General features: G+C 42.0%; 1 protein-coding gene across 4 annotated transcripts in view; it reads right to left on the minus strand.

Moving 5' to 3' along the window:
- Window positions 1–20,187, minus strand: part of KIT (KIT proto-oncogene, receptor tyrosine kinase) — an 87,550-nt gene that overhangs the window by 22,692 nt on the left and 44,671 nt on the right. For 2 of the 4 annotated variants that reach the window (XM_044225774.1, XM_044225772.1), the window contains exons 5-7: window positions 17,807–17,975; window positions 13,341–13,530; window positions 10,354–10,469 (exon numbers count right to left, since the gene is read on the minus strand). In XM_044225774.1, the coding sequence (XP_044081709.1) occupies window positions 10,354–10,469; window positions 13,341–13,530; window positions 17,807–17,975 (475 nt within the window). Of the gene's footprint in view, window positions 1–10,353; window positions 10,470–13,340; window positions 13,531–17,806; window positions 17,979–20,187 lie in introns of all 4 variants that reach the window. The other 2 variants (XM_044225773.1, XM_044225770.1) reach the window with 1 other exon arrangement.

Consider the following 20,187-nt stretch of genomic DNA (forward strand, 5'->3'; position numbering starts at 1 on the left):
CCTTTCCACCATCAGGTCCATACGGAAGGCAAGAACAAAACAAATTTTTAAGAACACAGCACAGATAATGAGAGCTGGGGCGGGGGTGGGAAGAGAGGCGCAAGCAACAGAGGGGAAGCATTTCTGAGCGAAGCTCCTCTCGCCCCTGACCACCTCGACCAGCTCCTGCCGTAAATGCACACTTGCCCACATGCTACCATCCGCAAAGAACACAGAGGGCAGTCTCCTAACAATAAAACACTAAACGAGGAGGGATCGTGAGGATGCATTTTGTTTTTACAGCTGTGGGTCGGCTGGCGTTTAATGGATGCACAGCAATGCTGTGCAGCAACTGGACACGATCCGGGCCTGGGTCGAACTCCTGCGGCAACACCGCTGCGATAAAGGAACTTAGATCAGCTGCAACAGGCGTACGAAAAAAATGCAGGTTGACTTTTACTTATATAAAAGTATACTTTAAAAAAAATCCCCAGAAGAGAGATTTTGAAAATGTACTTTGTTTTTACACATTGCTTTTGGTTTTTGTATGTTCGTTTTCTTTTGTCTTAAAGATTGCCAGGGGGGTGCGCCTGGGTGGATCAGTCAGTTAAGGGCTCTTGGTTTCGGCTCAGGTCATGATCTCAGGGCCCTGAGATTCAGCCGCGCAGCATGGAGCCTACTTAAGACTCTCTCTCTCCCTCTCCCATTCCCTGACACCTCTCTCTCCCTCCCTTAAGGGGAAAAAAAAAAAAAAAAAATTTGCCAGAAACTGGCATATGGGCACTTTGGTAGAAGTTTGTTTAACAAATGAAACAAAACTTCAACTACAGTCACCTGTATCCAGCTGTCTTTAACAGGAGTGTTTACCATTAAAAACAAACAAACAAAACCCCACCCTCTTAATGAAGTGATATTCTAAACTAGGGGTAAGCGAACTTTTCTTGTAAAGGCTGAAGCAGTAAATAATTCAGGCTCTGTGGGCCTTAGGGCCTAGGGTCTCTCCTGCACATATTCGACTGTGCCACTGTATACCACAAATGTAGCCAGAGATGCAAACCAATGTGCACAGCTGTGTTCAATAAACTTTACTTATGGTCACTGACATTTGAATTTTATTTTCATGTCTCACAAAAATCCTCTGATTTCTTTTTTCAACCATTCAAAAAAAGGTCTTAGTTTATGTGCCCTTCAAAAACTGGCTGTAGGCAGAATCTGGCCCCAGGACTATTCTGTCTATAGAGCCATTAAAGATCTCCCCAGTCCTGAGATTACGTTAAAACAGTAAACCGGCGGAAAACCCTCCTCAGCCAGAATCACGATGCTTGGTGCCTGGGTGGCTCAGTCACTAAGCCTCTGCCTTTGGCTCAAGTTATGATCCCAGGCTCCTGGGATCAAACCCTACATTGGGCTCCCCGCTCAGCAGGAAGCCTGCTTCTCCCGCTCTCACTCCCCTTGCGTGTGTTCCTTCTCTCTCTGTGTCTCTGTCAAATAAATAAATAAAATCTTTAAAAAAAAAAAAAAATCACCCTGCTTGATTTCCAGGGGCACCACGGAATGGATGTACGTGACCCAGACAGGCAGAGAATGGATATGGACACACAACATGGAGGGCAGCCATGGGTTAAATGCTCGTTTTCTACTCAGGAAAAGCAGTGAATTCATTCTGTGACATAATTCAGAAGTGCAGGATAAGGGTTATGGACATAAAACGCTTGGAAGAATTCTGTATCTCTTCTTGGGTTAATTTAAATCTACACTAAATTATAGGTAAACCTGTGCACACGTATCCACGAAGGGGGCTAATTTGATGTAAAAACATAATCTGGCTCCGCTGGAAAGGAAACTTCCAAATTGTCCAAGTTCCACTCATAGGAAGGAAAGTCCTCATACTGTTTTCAGAAAATGATGCCCCAAGTTCAGGGTCAAATCCTAGCAGAAGTTGACCTGTTACAGAACTTAAACCTGCTTCTCCTGCTTTGCTGCCATAAATGTGAAACGTGGGCCAGACCACAACAACAAAGGTCATCTGCACAGGTCACCTGTCATCAAACAGGTTCAGCGTTTTACTAGATCCCCCTATTAGCAAAACCAGACCACCTTTTCTCATGAGATACGAAGGATACCGATCATGAGATACCGACACACTTCCTAAATGTTCTTCAGAACGTAAGATGATCCAATTCTACCTTAAAAAAAAGTAGGCTGCCGGGGTGCCTGGGTGGCCCAGTGGGTTAAGCCTCTGCTTTCTGCTCGGGTCATGATCCCAGGGTCCTTGGATCGAGCCCCACGTCAGGTTCTCTGCTCAGCGGGGAGCCTGCCCCCACCCCACCCCACCCCCCGACCATTCTGCCTACTTGTGATCTCGGTCTGTCAAATGAATAAACAAGATCTTTTTAAAAAAAAAAAAAAAATGTAGGCTGCCATGAGATCCCTTTTTTCTTTCCACTCAAATGTCTCCAGCAATTCTTGTAGCCACAGAGATCTTCATTAGGAGGAAGAGGTATGAAAGTGTCACATCAAAACAACACTCATAAATTGAACAACAAAAACTCATCTCAAATTCAGTAATAGAGAATAAAAACAGAGCTCAGATCCTGTTAGGTATCACCAATGAACACACACTACCTATAAAAAGATGAATGTAAAAAGACAAGTGCCTATTTTTACATGGATTGGCAACCCCAGGAAGAAGATCTGAAAATTATTCCTTAATTTAGAACTGTCCCAAAAGCCAGCACAGTGTATCTTCTGTGACATACGTTTGAGACATGGGAGCATGGAAGATAATGACAGATGATAACCTTATTTACTGCCAGGCACTTAGGCAAGGTCGCTCAGTTGAGATTAAACAAGATAATTATAAACCTTAAATAAGCAACTGATGGGCTTCTTTAAAACCCCAGTCACATCATTTGCAAACCAATCCGTACTCCACAGTGTTTCAAAACTGTGCCAGATGTGGGGTAAGAAAAATTATGCACAATCCATGCAATGAGATACCAAAAGGAGGTTGCAAAAGAACATTCCATGTCATGGAAAGGTGTGCACAATGCATTCAGCACCAAAACACAAGCTAATAAAGCAATATGACCTCATTTTTGTTGAAAAAAATTTTTTTTTAAATGCTCAGGAAGAACATATACAGTAAGGGCTATATTAGCAATAATAATCTATAAAATGTAAATACTTCAAGAGGTACCATTAAAACTTGCTTATTTCCACTTCCTATCCCTCACGTTAACATTTTTTAATAAGAAAAAATTGTTTGAAGAACACATGTATACAAACGTTTGCACAAACCAAGCTACATTTCTGGTTACTATGATAGCCTTATAGCAAATTCTCCAAGGCAAGTAAATAAATCAGAAAGGAGTTCTAATCCGGCACTGATTTTATTTCATGTTTAAGAATTCCAATAATTTGGGGGCGCCTGGATGGCTTACTCGGTTGACCATCCAACTCTTGATTTCAGCTCTGATCATGATCCTGGGGTCATGGGCTTGAAGCCCTGCATGGGACTCCACTCTGGGCTGGGCATGGAGCCTCTTGGGGCTCTCTTTCTCTCCCTCCGTCCCTCCCCTCTGCTTGCACTCTCCCTCTCTCCTTTAAAAAAAAAAAACAAAAACAAAACCCAGAGTAGATATAATAGAATCCATCTTGTAGGAAGAAACAACAACAACAACAACAAAACTGAAAAGCAAAGCCTCTCAAGCAAAACTCAACAGTCAAGTGGGTGAGTCGTAAGCCTTAAAATGTTTAGGCTCTAATGAAAGTATGGTTTGGACACGGTTTGGCCACCCAAATATTTGGAAGGTCCTATCAGCCCTAAAAAAAGGGAGACAGAAGGTAGAAAATATTCCTATCTCCCGAAGAGGCAAAGTTCTAGTAACTCTGCTCTCATCTCATGGCAATTCTGAAAGGCACAGACCGAGTCCCCAACTGGAGCAATCCTTGAGGGCCACCCCGCACTACCATTTAAACCTGGGTGACGGTCCCTGAGCCCTTCAGCCAGGTATGTGACCTAGAGTGCTGGCTGGGAGACAGTCCCAGCCCTGTCTCCACTCAGCGGACTTGACAGGTTCGCCCTCCCCTTCGGCAAACGTGCTCCTTTGTTTGCAAGGCGTTACCCTTCAGGGTGGCTTCTCCTTAGAAGGAGAGCTTAACCACCCACACCTAGATTGAACTAAGGCCAAAAATGTAAAAAGGCAGCCCAAAGTTTGCAAATGAGGTCCAAGAGAACTTTCTCATCAAGAGACCTCATTCTGGGTGACTTATCACTCGGACGGATGCGGGTACACACGGTGCGATCTATAAATAATTGCTCATACCAGACCGGATGTTAATTACATGATATGGTGATTTAGAAATGATGCATTATTTAGCATTTCCTCAAATCGTTTCAACCCTCTTTGAACACTCTGAAGTAGAGTCAGTGACTTTGAGGGTTAATCTGGTGCAGTTCAGCAGTCATTTTGGACGGCCAATCTAGGTTAACATTACCACGTAAGCCCAACAGTGAAGGCAAGCCCCAGGTTCTCGGTATCTTGCTCGTCCCACCTGCCCTCACTGTTAACCACACCTGAGCACCACAGTCCTCTGACTCAACCCGCCAGCTCTGTCATTAAAGGGTGGACCTTTAAGAGTGAGGAGAGACCTATTTCTGACCCCGAGAGACCATGTACCACAAATTTTAGATTCATAATGCTTATCAGGAAACGTGACCGATAACGTTTTAAAGAGGCATTATGGTTACCGGGAAAGCAAGACCAAAATGGGCTATCACCCACACTGTTAGCGTGTCTATTACCAAAAAAAAAAAAAAAGGAAAGAAAAGAAAAAGAAGGAATGTGGACAAGGGTATGGAGAAGGAACCCTCTCGCACTGGTCCTGGGAACGCAAAGTGTACAGGTGATGTGGAAAAGAGCATGGAGGTTCCCTAAGAAATTAAAAATAGAACTACCCTCTGATCCAGCAATCAATCCCACTTCTTGGTATGTATCCTAAGGAAACGAAACTATCACCTTGAAGAGAGACCTGTGCTCCTATGTTCACTGCGGTATTATTCACAACAACCAAGGTATGGAAACAACCTAAATTTCCTTCGATGATGACTAGAGAAAGAGAATGTGACACACACATACACAAACACACTGGAATATTATTCCGCCTTAAAAAGAAGGAAATCAGGGGCACCTGGGTGACTCAGTTGGTTAAGCATTTGCCTTTGGCTCAGGTCATGATCCTGGGGTCCTGGGATTGAACCCCACATCGGGCTCTCTGCTCAGCAGGGGGCCTGCTTCTTCTGTCCCTCCCTACTCCTGCTCATGCTCACTCTGTCTCTCTCTCTCTCTCTCTCTCAAATAAATAAATAAATAAAATCTTTTAAAAAAAAAAAGAAGAAGAAGGAAATCCTGCCATTTGTGACAACATGGATGAAGCTCGAAGGCATTATGTGACATGAAGTAAGTCCCACAGAAAGACAAATACTATGTGGTATCCCTTAAAAAAGTTCATCAAAGAGCAGAAAAAGTGGTTGACAGGGGAAATCGGGAAATCGGGAGAGGCATTAAAGGAATACGAACAGGCAGAAGACGGGTAAGTTCTAAGGAGCTAATGAATTATAATTCATTAGCTCCTTAGAACTTACCCGTCTTCTACAAGTTCTAAGTAGGTGTACCAACTACAGTTGGTAACACCGTATTATATAACCGAAATTTGCTAAGAAAGTAGAACTTAAAGGTTCCCACAAAAAAAACACACCAAACACTCCGCCTTCCAAAAAAACCAGAAAACCAAAACCAAAAAGGGTAAACATGTAAGGTGACAAATGTGTTAATTAACTTGATGGCGGGGGTGGGGAGGGGGGAAGGGCAGGGGAATCCTTTCAAAATGTTTACATGTATCAAAGTCGTCATGTATGCACTTCAAATATCTTTCAGTTTTGTCAAGTGTCCCCCAAAAGAGCTGAAAAAAAAGTCTATTGGATCTTCTCAAAATTGTTCCAGGTGTTTGAAAAACAACTGCTTTATCCTATTAATTATACTTTCCACAATTATGGACATTCCTTCACGATTCACATGGGATTATCTGAAATTATATGCCAAAATAAACTTGTAAAATATGTACATTACTGATTAACATTTAAGTCCACTAAAACATTTGAAATGTATTCCAGAAAGATTGGGAGGAGAGGGGGAAAGAGCAAATGTATCGTTTAGAGTAAAATGTACATTTGGCCCTTTATTTGTCCTGGATCTGGTAAAAACCTTACTGTGTGACAGTTATTGTTAAGCAAGGAGTCCATGGGTTTCTAACTGAGTATCTCAGGCTACCTACAGAATCTTGGTGGTGCTGCTTTTTTCTAATACCTCCAGGAATTTTGGAAAGACTAGGTCCTATTAGGAAAGCACTTTGCATATATTATGTCATTGTAGTTAAATACATTTAAGAGGAAAAAAAAAGGCACTTTTGGGGGGTTGTATAGATTTCAGAATTCTACTTTCCTCCCAATTTTGCTCTGCAAAGCAAGAAAATGGCCATTTTCACCAAGGATCTCCAACTTCTTTTTAGAAGTAAGAATCTGATTTCGGTATACATCTTCCACAAGCCTGGCAATGGTGATTGTAGTAATGCAAATTCAATGCAAAGGAATCACTGGCTTTTGTTGTTTGTTCTTTAATGAAAACTCCACCCCCCATGTCCCCTTTCAAAAAAGGCGGGGGGGGGGGGTGCCTAGGTGGCTCAGTCAGTGAAGCATCCGACTCTTGATTTCAGCTCAGGTCATGATCTCAGGGGTGTGAGATCATTGAGCCCCACGTCGGGCTCCACGCAGGGTGTGGAGTCTGCTTTAGATTCTCTTCCTCTCCCTCTCCCTCTCCCTCTGCCCCTCTCCACTCCCATCCCACTCTCTCTGACTCTCTCTGACTCTCTCTAAACAAAATCAAAAAACCTCCCATCACTTTGCACTGGAAGTTCTGCTGAAAAACAGCAAACATGTTATACAGCTCCTGGCCTTTATAAATCACCTTTAATGCCACAGAGCCAACTGCACAGACCCAGGGAAATCATAGCTTGGTTAGAGAAGGTAAAAACAGACTTAAAACATTTTCAAGTTGAATATGCTACATATTTTTCTCTAACACAGAATATGGTATTTTTTAAAGCCTCCCACATAAGCAATTAAAACACACACACACACACACACGCACACACCCAGTGTACTCAAATTTACATGTGGGGTTTTTAAAACAAATGACTTTTTCAACCATCAAACATTCAACCATTCAAAATCATGGATTTTCATAAGCATTTCTCAGCACTGAATCTATTAAGCAATTATGCATCAATGTCACTGAATAAAAGTCACTGAATTTCTGCACTAATATTATGCATTTATTATTCTGATTTTTATCAGTTCTAATTTTTGCACAGCCGAATTCCTTTCATCCTTGGGGCTAAGCTTATTTACAGAATTAATCACACAGCAGATCTACGGAGCATTTGGCTCAGCTAAAACATTATGTCAAAATGGACACAACTGCTCCAATTTTAAGTTTCAAAACTGTTTTTGAATACTTTGGATTTTACCATTCCAAAATCTCTTTCAATTAAAAACAGCAACAACAACGAAGTAATTAGCTACCTTTATCTGTAAAGACCGATTGGACACACTTCACAAGAGGTAGATGTTTTTAAGTTTCACACAAAAATACCACCCCTGTCAAGGCCTTTGGAGCTCGAGAAATCCGAAGGATTAGGTAAGTGAAGAAGTGTCTTTGGTCAGTTAGTGTTTGTAACAAACTGAGAGCAACGAAAGACTTCCTGAAAAACTTACCCTAAGTGGGGAGACTCTTCACCGCTCTTATCTGTGTGCCCCGCGTGACCCACAGGAGCTTGGCAACTGCAGGATCCGAGACCCAGGCCCCGGCATAACCAAAAGGCCTTCTTCCCCAACAGGGAATCCAGGGGGTAAAAAAAATCATGTGAGAAGCTTAATGCTGGTTCCCATCTCATTTCAAACAGGCCTGAGTTCACCAGAAGAGGTGACCAAGGGCCACCTGGGTGGCTCAGTGGGTTAAGCCTCTGCCTTCTGCTCAGGTCATGATCTCAGGGTCCTGGGATGGAGCCCCACATCAGGCTCGCTGCTCAGTGGGGAGTCTGCTTCCCCCTGCTCTCTGCCTGCTTGTGGTCTCTCTCTCTGTCAAATAAATAAATCTTTAAAAAAGAAAATAAAAAAAGAGGTGACCAACGCTGCTCTTGCTGGATAGCAAACTGGCCCGGTAAGGAAAACGGCTGCAATTTTGTCACCAGAGAAAAAGAATGGTGACTTCAGAGACATATTTCGAAGTTCAGGGACTCGCAGCCAACCGGCAGATCACACTAGCAAACGGAAGCAGGAGGAGGAAGAAAAGAGACAAGAGCTTCATGCTTCCTTGACCTTGAAGCCAGGGAAAGAGAGATGCAAATGGCACTTAATTTTATAAAATTTCCAACTGCTGAGCTTCTCCAAGTGAAGTCTATGGAGCCGGCCGTGGCCGTGATCTGATGTTACTTGTCCAAAGAGGGGTGAGTGCAACCAACCAAAATAAGCATTTACAAGGAGAAATTGGACAGAGTAATTTTTCTAGCTACTGAGTCTCACAATAAAAAAAAAAAATTTAAATTTGGATGTTGCGGATGTCTGTTTTTACTCACTTCACCTTCCTAGGGATTGGTTCTTACTGTATTTTGTAGCAAGTACTGATCCAGAATAAATCAGAAATTTTTTTAAAAAGGCAACCTTTACCACAGTTGGCTAAGCGCCACACTAGAGCACCCAAAAATCCAGTTTCGTGTGGAGAGTAAGCTTAGGATGCTTGTAAGGATATTGATTTACCTGTAATCGCCTCTTAAATTACTTGAATATTGAGATTTTTCAGAAGCAGGTAATTTGGCCCATGTGTAATATGCTAAGCGCCTCTGATTAACATCTGAATTAATCTGGAGATATTTGAAATTCAGGCCAATGAGATGCCGTATCATCAACACTGTTCTGAGGAACTGAGATGTTAATTAACACGATTTCCTCAAAAAGGGTAAGTTCTGTGGTCAGAGCCCTTTGAGCTGTGCACTCCATCCCAAACCCCCTTCCGGGGATTTGGAAGCACATTAAGGATTCTGACAAAGCCTGGAGTGAAGAAACTTGTTTAGCTCCACATATGTGACCCTCTTTATCTAACACCTAAGAACACCTTGTTCTTGGAAATGAGGGTGCCATTAAAAGACTCCACATTGGCAATCAAACACCCGCCCTGAGTATCACTCTCCTGTCTTCATTTGTATTTGGATCTCCCCCACCCCAACCGAGCTGCAATCAAGGAAGTAACTTGCACAAGGACTTCACAGTAAGCTCCTTGCGGACAAGAAACTGGCACCCATCCTTTGTTCCCACGGCCCTCCTGCAGCCCAACACACACAAAGGGCTCAAGAGAGTTTCTAAGTTGCTCCCTAGGGAATGTTCCAGACTATCTCCTCACCCCCAGTCCCCCAACACACACCCAAATCCAAATTCCCATGGTCATCTTGCCGACCACTCCTCTGGAATTCTGCCTCTTTGGAGGCCTGCTGTCCCCTGGTCCCCTGGGTGGTGTGGCAGACACGGCTCCCTTCCCTGGATGTGCAGATAGGCCCCAGAGTAGAACGAGGAAGCAGCTTTGCACGGGGCAGGAGTCCCTGCTGGTGAGCATGCGCCCTCGGCCTCAATCTCTGTGCAAAGACGTTTCTCTACAATGTTGCGCAGCAGGGCAGAACCTAGGCGTTTGGGTTTCCGTGCCCCAAGCTCTGCTACCCCCTAAACCACTTGCTCCCTCTCCCACAGTACCCACGTGCTCTGCAGAAGGGTCCTGTCGAGCCTGATCGATACTGCATTCATCCTAGTGGGAGAACAATCTAAACACAAATAATATCACAACCCCGAAAGAGAAAGCACTGTGACAAAGAAATCATGTCAGAGCCTGATAGCATCTCTCTCCCAACGAACACCACCAGGTCCTATTCAACCTCTGGCTCCCCGTTTCAACAATCAATAATAATACATTTTCCCGCAAACGCCTGTTATTTTTAACTTCTATGGCTCCTCTGTTTACTTCAAAGGCGGCACCCAGAATCCGAGTGACCTCCACAAGGTCGTGTGGTCAGTGAAATGTAGGCCAAGGAACTGGTCCTCACACACATTCTTCCAACCACCAAACCACGGGGTCTTTGTTAAGGTCAAAATTATCATGAGACGTTATTTACATAGTACACAATGAGCTCGGTTCTGCAGCTGTTACAAACACCAGCCACGACTTAAAATAATAAAAAATAAAAAGATAAGGAACCATTCGCTTTACTCACTGTTCACATAAACATTAAAAGTCACGGAAGAGTTGACATCGGAATTGGACACTTGAAATGTGTAAGTGCCTCCTTCATTCCCTTTTAATCTGGTGAGATGCAGTTCACTCACGTATCTACGGAAAGAGAAGGAAAGAAAAGAGAAGAACTCAATCCCCGGGTACAATGTGCCTCGAGTATGGGACTTTTCCAGTTTCTCTCTGGAAATACATGCCTGTTCGAGGACGAACAGGACTCACTTCACTCAGCATTAACAAGACCCACATTAATAAATCCAGACACAGACGTCTGTATTTAATTTGGGACAAATGGCTGTGTGGGGAGAGGCTTCCTCAGCCCGAAGGCAACCTCGTGGAGACTTCAGCCTCTTTCCCCCTCCCTGGTTGTCCTCCTGCCCACATCCCTCTCTGCCCACAGTCCTTCACCAGCGTCCTGAACTCACCCGTCCTGCTGCGCTTTACCACCGAGCACCCGGCCAGGCTGGCAGGTGACCACATGGAGGTGTGGGACCCTCGCAGCCAGGTCAACACTGGGGCCCTCAGCTTCCCTCTCACAAGGACCATAAGCTCCTGATTCCCCTTCACCCCACTACTTCTTCCCAGTGTCTTCTGCAGGATTTGCTCTTCGAGCTTCCCTTTCACTGCAAGGACACCAGCTACAGCCACGTAGACTGAGCACGGAGGCATGCGAGGGGAGTTATGAACATGGGCATGGGTGGGGATGGAGCGCCCCATGCAGCCCCTCACCCGCCGGAGCCACACAGCCGTCTTGCCATACACAGCGGCCTAGTCGGCCTCTCCTCTCACACTGCCCCACCCCGAGCAAGCTACTCTCCCGCTGAACTACTTGCTGTCTGCTCACAACTTTCCAATCTCTACCTCTAGTTCAGACTTCTTGGTCCTACACCTCCTCTGCAAAGCTATTTTCATGCCCCCAGTCCCCTGCCTCGTGGGTACAGCTAATAATGACTCACACCTGCAACGTCTTCCTCCCAAGTCTTGCCCTGGGACACCTGACCCCATTTTGAAGTTGACTGACCATCCTGGTCAACAGCCGATGAGTGCCTGTCCGTGGGAAGGGACCTGCTCCAGAGGGCCCCTGCGCTCAGCCTGCCACTCACCCATCCATCCTTTCTTTCCTCCTTTCCTTTACCCTCCCTGCCCTGCCCTACTCTCCTACTGCCTGGCAGGTCTCTCTCTCCCTGAATGAAGCCCTTGACCCGGAATCCCTTTGCTCTGCTTGTAGGGAACCAGACCTGGGATACTTCCAACTGAATGTCTCCTACCTGAATGTCTCCACTCGAGACAACCTCCAATTTAACAAACCCTAAGCCAAACTCACTGTCTTCGCCCCCACAACCCTTCCTCCTCCTTGAATGGCATCCCCCCTCACCATCCAACATGGCTGACGGACACGGAACCCGAAGGCCATCTTCAGCCCCTACCTCTCTCTCACAGCCCCGTAACCACAGAGTCTTACTGAAGAGGTAGTCGGACGCCTCCCAAATCCATCCTCCTCCCTCCAGCCCTTGAACCTTGGTCTGGGACAGCGTCACCTCTCACCCACAGCCCTGCAACAGCCCATACCTCCTGACTGGAAAAAAATACGAAGTCTATCTAGGCATCTAGATCTAGACATCTGATCCTGGTCAAGTACGTAACTCACTGTGCCTCACTTTCCTCTTCTCCAGAAATGACAGAAATCAAAGAGCGCCTGTCCATGGGGTTTGTGAAGACTAAAATTATTGACTTAATATAAGGGAAGGTTCTTAGAACGGCATAGCACGCCAAGAGCACCTGCAGCCTACGTAGAGTAAGTGACTTGAACGATTTTACTTTTTAATTTTCTTACTAATTTAATTTATTTATTTTTATCTCACTTTCTACTATTTTACGATTGCTACTGTTTTCATTAAAATGTCTTGAGGATCAAATGAAAGGTGTGGGGGCCCCTGGGTGGCACAGGCAGTTAAGTGTCTGACTCTTGGCTTTAGCTCAGGTGGTGATTTCGAAGTTGTAAGTGGTCATCTCGGGGTTGTCAGATCGAGCCCGATATTGGCTCTGACTTCGGTAGGGAGTCTGCCAAAGTGTCTCTCAGCCCCTCCCTGCGCTCTCAATCTCTCTCTCTCAAATAAATAAATAGGGGCACCTGGGTGGCTCAGTCAGTTAAGTGGCTGCCTTCAGTTCAAGCCCTGATCCCAGGGTACTGGGATAGAGCCCCAAATTGGGCTCCCTGCTCAGAGGGGAGTCTGCTTCCCCCCTCCTTCCCACCTGTGCTCTATCTCTGTCTCAAATAAATAAATATTTTAAATAAATACATAAATAAGTAAATCTTTAAAAAAAAAAAAAGGGAGAAATGTGATGTGACGGAACTTGGCTTCACTGCCTGCCTGGCCCAAAACTACTGAATGAGGCTTAGTTTTCTTTCAGTTTAGGGTTTGTTGGTTGCTTTGGGTTTTCTTGTTGGTTTTTTTTTTTTTTTAGAGAGAGAGAAAATATGCTCATGTGAGCTTTGGGCCAGGGTAACAGAGGGAGAGAGAAGAGAGAAGCAGACTCCATACGGAGCCGACAGCCCAACATCGGGCTGGATCCCATGACCCTGAGATCATGACCTGAGCCAAAATCAAGAGTCAGAGTCTTAACCTAGACTGAGCCACCCAGGTGCCTATTTTTCTACAGCTTTTAAAAAAGGATTCAAAGCATCCACTTTCCTCTTTCTCTAAAAAATTACTTAATGGGTCCCTCGTATATACCAGTCCCTGCTTTGAACTATCCTCCATACCAGAGATGCAAATACTGTTGCCCAGACTTTTTTGTGTGCTTTTAACACATAGCCAAAGGCAATACTGGTCTGAGGGCTCAGGAAGGAGCCCCAAACTCCTTTTATCAGGTGTCCTTTCCCATTTATGGGTCACAGAAATAGCATCTGGCAAGCCGAGAGAAGCGGGGGGGAGATGTCTAATCCCCAAGGCAAGGCTCTTTTCTTACCTGATATTACTTTCATTGTCAGACTTGGGATAATCTTCCCATTTATCAGTGAAGGTTCTGTTCATGTAAATCCACTGCTGGTGTTCAGGTCTGGGATATGCCTCATATTCAACAATCAGGTCCACATTCTCGCCATCATTGACAAATATTGTAGTATTCATCATGGGGAAGATATTAATGAATCCTTTATCTAATTAGAACAGAACAAAACAGGAAGAAACTATTACCCACAACGATGCAAGAGAGAACACAACTTCATCTCTGGATCACAAAGATAACTGACTGGTTTCAGGTTATTAATTGGCAATTACAAGACGATTTTAACTGGCCATTGGACCTTCTTTTTTTTTCTTTTTGCTCTTGTAGAATCACAGCCATAAGGGGAGGACAGACACACCTGAAATGTTTATTCTCCCATCTCTGTCTCTCAAACAACTCTCTTAAAGATCTAGCTCCTTATCATATATCTAGAATGACTCGTCCTGATGTTTCCCAGGTTAAAAAGCATTTGGACTAACTAGTTAGCCCCTACCCAGACCCGATATAAATGTGTATGTGATAGGAAGGTGTCAAACCAAGAAGAGGAAGACAGCCTTAATGGTCAATGAAGATGTTGAAAGAACACCATTTACTATTTAAAGAAAAATAAACTTACATCACATTGTAAGTCACAGATGAAATCAAGGACAGCATTTTAATAACCATATTTTTAACTGAACAACAGAATTCCCTCCTATCAAACTTCTTCTGTGGGGGGGAGCAGTTTTCTAGGCTTTTTAGGAACTACAGAAGAAAAAATAATCATAAAATCATAAAAATCCTAAGACTCTGAATACATAAGCATTTTTAAATGTCTCTACAGTAAAATTAAGACAGTAGGAAAGAGAACATGAAAATAAAGATGGAAAAATATTGAAACTAGTAATTAAAATAAGGCTTTACTTTTCACTTATTAAAAATAGCAAAACTTCAATAAAGCTGCTAAAAAATAAAGTATATCCATCCTATGGAAAAACAGCAAAACTAATTTGAAAGAAACTCAGTAATTTTCCAAGTGTGGTAAAAGTAGCACGCTGAACTACACACTGTAAATTGGCACAACTCTTTCAGAAAGCATGTAGCAATATAGATTTTCTATAATTATCTATTCTCCCATTTAACCCTGTAACTCCTATCTGAGAACACTTCTCAGTGTATAACTGCATACAGAAGGAATGGCCATCTACCCTGGGCGTAGTAATTTTTTTACATCAGAGAACTGGTTAATACGGCAGCCCTCCGAAATGGCTATAATATAATAATATAAGAAAGAGCTTGAAAAAACTGTACTAAAATAATTTCCAGTATAATTTTTATAGCCACCATTTACAGAATGTTTACTAGGGGCCAAGAACTGCCCTAAGTACCTTAGTATACATTTAGATGAATAATTATGACAAATATTTAATTTTATAACAATACTAAGAGAGAAAGCACATAACTCCTAATTTATGGATAAAAAATATCCAGTCCTGGAAAGCTAAAGAGCCGGCGAACCAAAGGCAGAGCCCAGATCTGAACAAAGGTTTGTGAGAAGCCAAGGCCGGCCTCTTTTTACGGCAGCATATACCCTAAATTCTCTATATACTTTGTTAGAGAGAAAGAATAAAATCATATGTATAGGGGCGCCTGGGTGGCTCAGGGGGTTAAGCATCTGCCTTCAGCCCAGGTCTCGATTCCAGGGTCCCAGGATAGAGTCCTGCTTCCGGCTCCTTGCTGAGCAGGGAACCCGCTTCTCCCTCTCCCCACTCATGCTCCTTCTCTCTCTCAAATAAATAAATAAAATATTTTTAAAATCTTATGTATAATTGAAACCCTGCTGTGTACAAAAATATAAGCAATATACCAAATCTTATAAATAGTTAAATCACATTGGTGGGATTATGGAAGGGTTTTCTTTTTTTCTTTTTTAAGATTTTATTTATTTATTTGACAGACAGGGATCACAAGTAGGCAGAGAGAGAGAGGGGGAAGCAGGCTCCCTGCTCAGCAGAGAGCCCGATGCGGGGCTCGATCCCAGGACCCTGGGATCATGACCTGAGCCGAAGGCAGAGGCTTTAACCCACTGAGCCACCCAGGCGCCCCTATGAACGGTTTTCATTTTATCCCTCCATTTGTTTTTCAAAATTTAAGAATTATAAAATTTAAAATTGTTAGTCATTATTTTTGGCACTATTGGGGTGACTATATTAAGGTCTCACATGAGTTGTCATTCTAGTATTTAATGCCGGTTAGTTTCCTATAGATTCAGAATAAAAGGTGTCCAACTGTACCGATGGAAAAGGATCTGAGACAGGTGCGAAAAAGAAATCACCCAGGTGAATGCTGAAGATGAAAACCACCACCCTGTTCTAATACCTGCTTCATAAATGAAACTCCCCTTGCTATTTTTAAAGTAAACTTAGGTTAATTTGGAGGGAATAAATGTTTCATCGGAGTGCTACATTACATTTTCATGTTCTTACGGTCCTAAATCCCAAGAATTCCACACAATGCAAAATATTCCAATATTACAGACAACATAATTTACACTGGAAAGTGTTCTCGTATCATCACCATAGGTAAAATACTTAAGTTCCTCCTGAGTTTTCTAGAGTCCTTTGGCTCAATATACTTTTATGTCCTATAGTGGAATAGAGCTTCAAATGCATGAAGTATAGGAATTACTAGGATCAAAGAAATCCGTCAGGGTTTTAACCTACGGTAAGATCTTTTTCAGGTGCTTCTGCATTAAGGAATTGGTGATGCATTAACATTGAATCAAGTACAAACACGATACCAGGCACTTCTATAAACCAAATCCATTGCCCTTTCTCTTCTCTGCAGCCTCTGGAGTTAGAGGCTGTGTTTCTTGGAAGAGGAAATGCAGGCAGAGGTAAAGTAGGGTGCCCTCGAAAGTTAGGTGGCACAGGGCCTACTCAAAATCAGGTAAGAACCAAGCCCAAGCCTCCCACCCCCAGCTCCCAAAAAAATCATTTTTCTCTCTTGTCTCCTCCTGTTCTTGTCCCATCCCAACCCACCCAAAACAATACAAAACCAGATTCAGGTTTCCCAGCCACAAGTCCTTCCAGTTACACAGCTATATTCTTGGAAATTGATGAATGGGTTTTAAAAATCTGATTACACACAATAATACGCTCAAAACATCCTTACTAATTGCTTTCTGGAGCTGAAGCTGATAGATCAACATGCTCCCTAATCAACTTAGCAAATTAGCACTTATGGAGTTTAATATTTTAAAAGCATCGCTTTCTATTCAAATTAATAAATGGTTCCCAATCACGTTTAGGGAAAAAGTAAGACTCTGCACGCGGACTCTAACTGCAAGTAAAGGGTGTTCTCCACGTTTAGTCTGGTGAGATGATTTCCATTACAACATGGGCAGAAATGCCAAAATTATATGAGATTATTGTGGGATAAATCACAGACCTCTAACACTGCTTCATGAATTATTGAAGAAACATGGGGAAAAGAGTAGAGACGAAAACAAATAGCACATCATTTTATTATCCCTCGTGATGAAGAAATTTGCCACCCTATAAGTACTTAAAAGTCAAGCACTAAGACTATAATTGCATTAAAAAAGCAAGAAAATAGATTAAATTCAAATGATACTCAAAAAACAAAAATGCATAATTTAGAAATTATTATTATTTCCAGTAAGTCAAAAACATCCAGGACATTCACTATGTTCTGCGCTCATTAAGTAGACCTTGGAAAATAAATATTTAGTGGGATTTCCAGGCTAGGGAAGAAAAGGCTAAACCCATTGTGCACATCGGCTATGATGGGGTTAGGACTCTAGGGAACCATGATCTAGTTGATGCTGTCTAAAACTAGTGTGTCAGCCCCTACTGGGTCTCTTTCCTCAAGGCTTATGCTACGGCCTAATAGGTTGGCGGACAGAGTAAAGGGGTGTACTAGGAAGAAGCAGCCCAACCCAGCCCTTCCTGCATCAAACAAACTAGTCCCATAAACGGTAAAAAGAGAAACCAAAGGCCCAGGTGCCTCCCTAAAAGATTCAGAGAAATATTTTCAGCTCCCAGCATCTCACTCCTCCATACAGAAAGTCTACAATCCATTTCCAAGCTCAAGTCATTCAGCAAGGCCTAGAATTTTTGAAAAAGTTCCACTTAACATTTTATTTGTTTGCTTAGGAGGTGGATGGCAGAAAAATGATCCATTTAAACAACTTCAGTTACAGCTTTCCACTTCCCCTTTATTAAGACTGGTAGAATTTGCTTCTGTGCTCTAGTTGGAAAAGGTGACAACGATCACTTTCATTCATTCATTCATTCATTCGTTGTGGTGACAATTAAATTTCTAGTGATCTCTCAACATTCTATTAACACAAAAAGGCAACTATCTAGCTCAATTTCTTCTTTCACTACTGGTAGTAATTTATACATTCCCATAGAGAGATTTACCGACAACTTCCAAGGTGGTTGTGACATTCGCTGATCCGAAAGTATTATTGGCATAACACATGAACACTCCAGAATCATTGACTCTAGCTGAGCGGATAGTCAGCTTTTCCTGACGTACAAAATTGAAGTCACCCTGATGCCAGCTATTACTCTGCGTCTGTGCGTTAGTCTGCTGGTTTCGGAAGGAGAGAAAAATAAAAATCAAACATTACCATAAAATTTAGATTCAGGATCTTTCCTAGATAAATTAAAAATAGCAGCAATTAACTTCTCCATATTAACATTCATTATACGCTCCTTAAGTAAGAATAATAAAGCATCATGACAAGTCTGTCATTGGAACACTTCATGTTACAAGATTATATTGAAAGATAGTCATTATTAATGATTGAAAAAAAAACATGAAAATTCATTTCATAATAACCATGGCATACATAATTCCAAATTCTCTGTGGCGCTATTTTTTTTTTTAACAGAGCCAAATTTTACAAGTTACTCTAGAAGAAATATTACAGAATACTGATATTTTACATTGACTCAGCATAGTGAAGTCATATCAGTATCTGCTGTTAGGACATCTTTTTTTATTCTATATCCTAGTGATTGAAAGAAAACACCTCGCTAATAATAATATTCTATTTCATTAACATTTATATTATTTTCACGAAGACAAGTTGAGTCACAGTGTCTACAAGATTATTTATTTGTTTATTTGACAGAGAGACAGAGAGAGCACAAGTAAGCAGGGCAGCAGGCAGAGGGAGAGAGAGAGAGAAGCAGGCTCTCTGCTGAGCAGGGAGCCTGATGTGGGGGCTCGATCCTAGGACCCTGGAATCATGACCTGAGCCGAAGGCAGCCACTTAACTGACTGAGCCACCCAGGCGCCCCGAGTCACAATGTCTAAAACTAACTTGGAAATGCACCCTACAGTTCTCACCCAGCAGAATATTGGCTTCTATTAAAAGAGGTTCCAAAGTATGTGAGATATGTTAGACCAAGCCCCAAATTATTTAAACCTGAGTAGAAGAGAAAAAGTTGCAAATTTACTCTTGTGATATCCTCATTCTATTCATTTTATTTGTCTGCAGACAAGACATGAAGAGTTTTGGTTTTGTTTTTTTTTTTTTCTGGTATGGAAAACATCATGGGAATAAAACATAATAAAAACTATAGCCACCCTGAAAATACTAAAGGAAGCACCATACAGCTTTCTGCATCCTTCAAATTTTCTGTAAAAAACCACATTCCGAAACAAGATGGGATTGGGAGGGAGACAAACCGTAAGTGACTCTTAATCTCACAAAACAAACTGAGGGTTGCTGGAGGGAGGGGGGTTGGGAGAAGTGGGGTGGGGTTATGGACATTGGGGAGGGTATGTGCTTTGGTGAGTGCTGTGAAGTGTGTAAACCTGGCGATTCACAGACCTGTACCCCTGGGGATAAAAATATATGTTTATAAAAAATTAAAAAAAAAAAAAACCACATTCCTATTGAAAAAAAATAACAACTGAGAAAAGAAGGTAAATGGGACCAGATATTGACATGGAATGAGATCAAGGGTAATTCACAGGCCAAGCAGTGGTGAACTTTTAGCATTAGATCATTCTGACGTTATTGTAAATCAGAACAATCCTTATGGAAAGTAACTGGGCAGTTTGTTCATACCCCTTTATCAATTCCAGCAAATTTATCTCAAGGAAACGACTCAAACAAACAAACAAACAAACAAAAAAAAAAAGGCTCCAAAATATTTACTGCAGTAAAATCTTGGAAATGACCTAAAGGTATACCAAGTATCGAAATTACAAATGTGAAAATAAGGAAAATGTTTATATTACTTAAAAAGCATAAATTAAGTGTACCTTAACACTTCAAACGTGATAATACATATGCACGGGGCAGAGAGAAAAGAAATATGAAAAAAAAAAGTAGACAATAAAGCATTTGTAAAGACCAGCCACATAAAGATACTGAGCTCTTAGAATGCTTGAGGTCCAAATTACGTTTTAAATATACAATATGTCCCAGATTTTGAAGACTTAATATGAAAAATGTAAAATAACCCATTGAAAACTTTTTATAGTAATTAGATAAGATACTATTTTAGCTATATTAGGTTAAAAAAAAGTACTAGGATCAATTTTACTTTTACTGTCATGTGCCTACTAGAAAATGTTAAATTATATAGAAGGCTCACATTTTATTTCCATTGCACAGCACTGCTACATGCAATGGTGGAATTATATCTGTTTCTCTCTTTTTTTCATGTTATTATATTTTTGGAAATTTTTTTTTTACATTAAAATGAGCATACATAAGAGCAGACTGCCAAAACCGAATGTTTTGAAATAAAAAGAAGAGAAACCTGCTTTGTTAAGTAAC

Source organism: Neovison vison, chromosome 11 (assembly GCF_020171115.1).
Source record: "Neovison vison isolate M4711 chromosome 11, ASM_NN_V1, whole genome shotgun sequence".
In the NCBI taxonomy this organism is placed as follows: Eukaryota; Metazoa; Chordata; class Mammalia; order Carnivora; family Mustelidae; genus Neogale; species Neogale vison.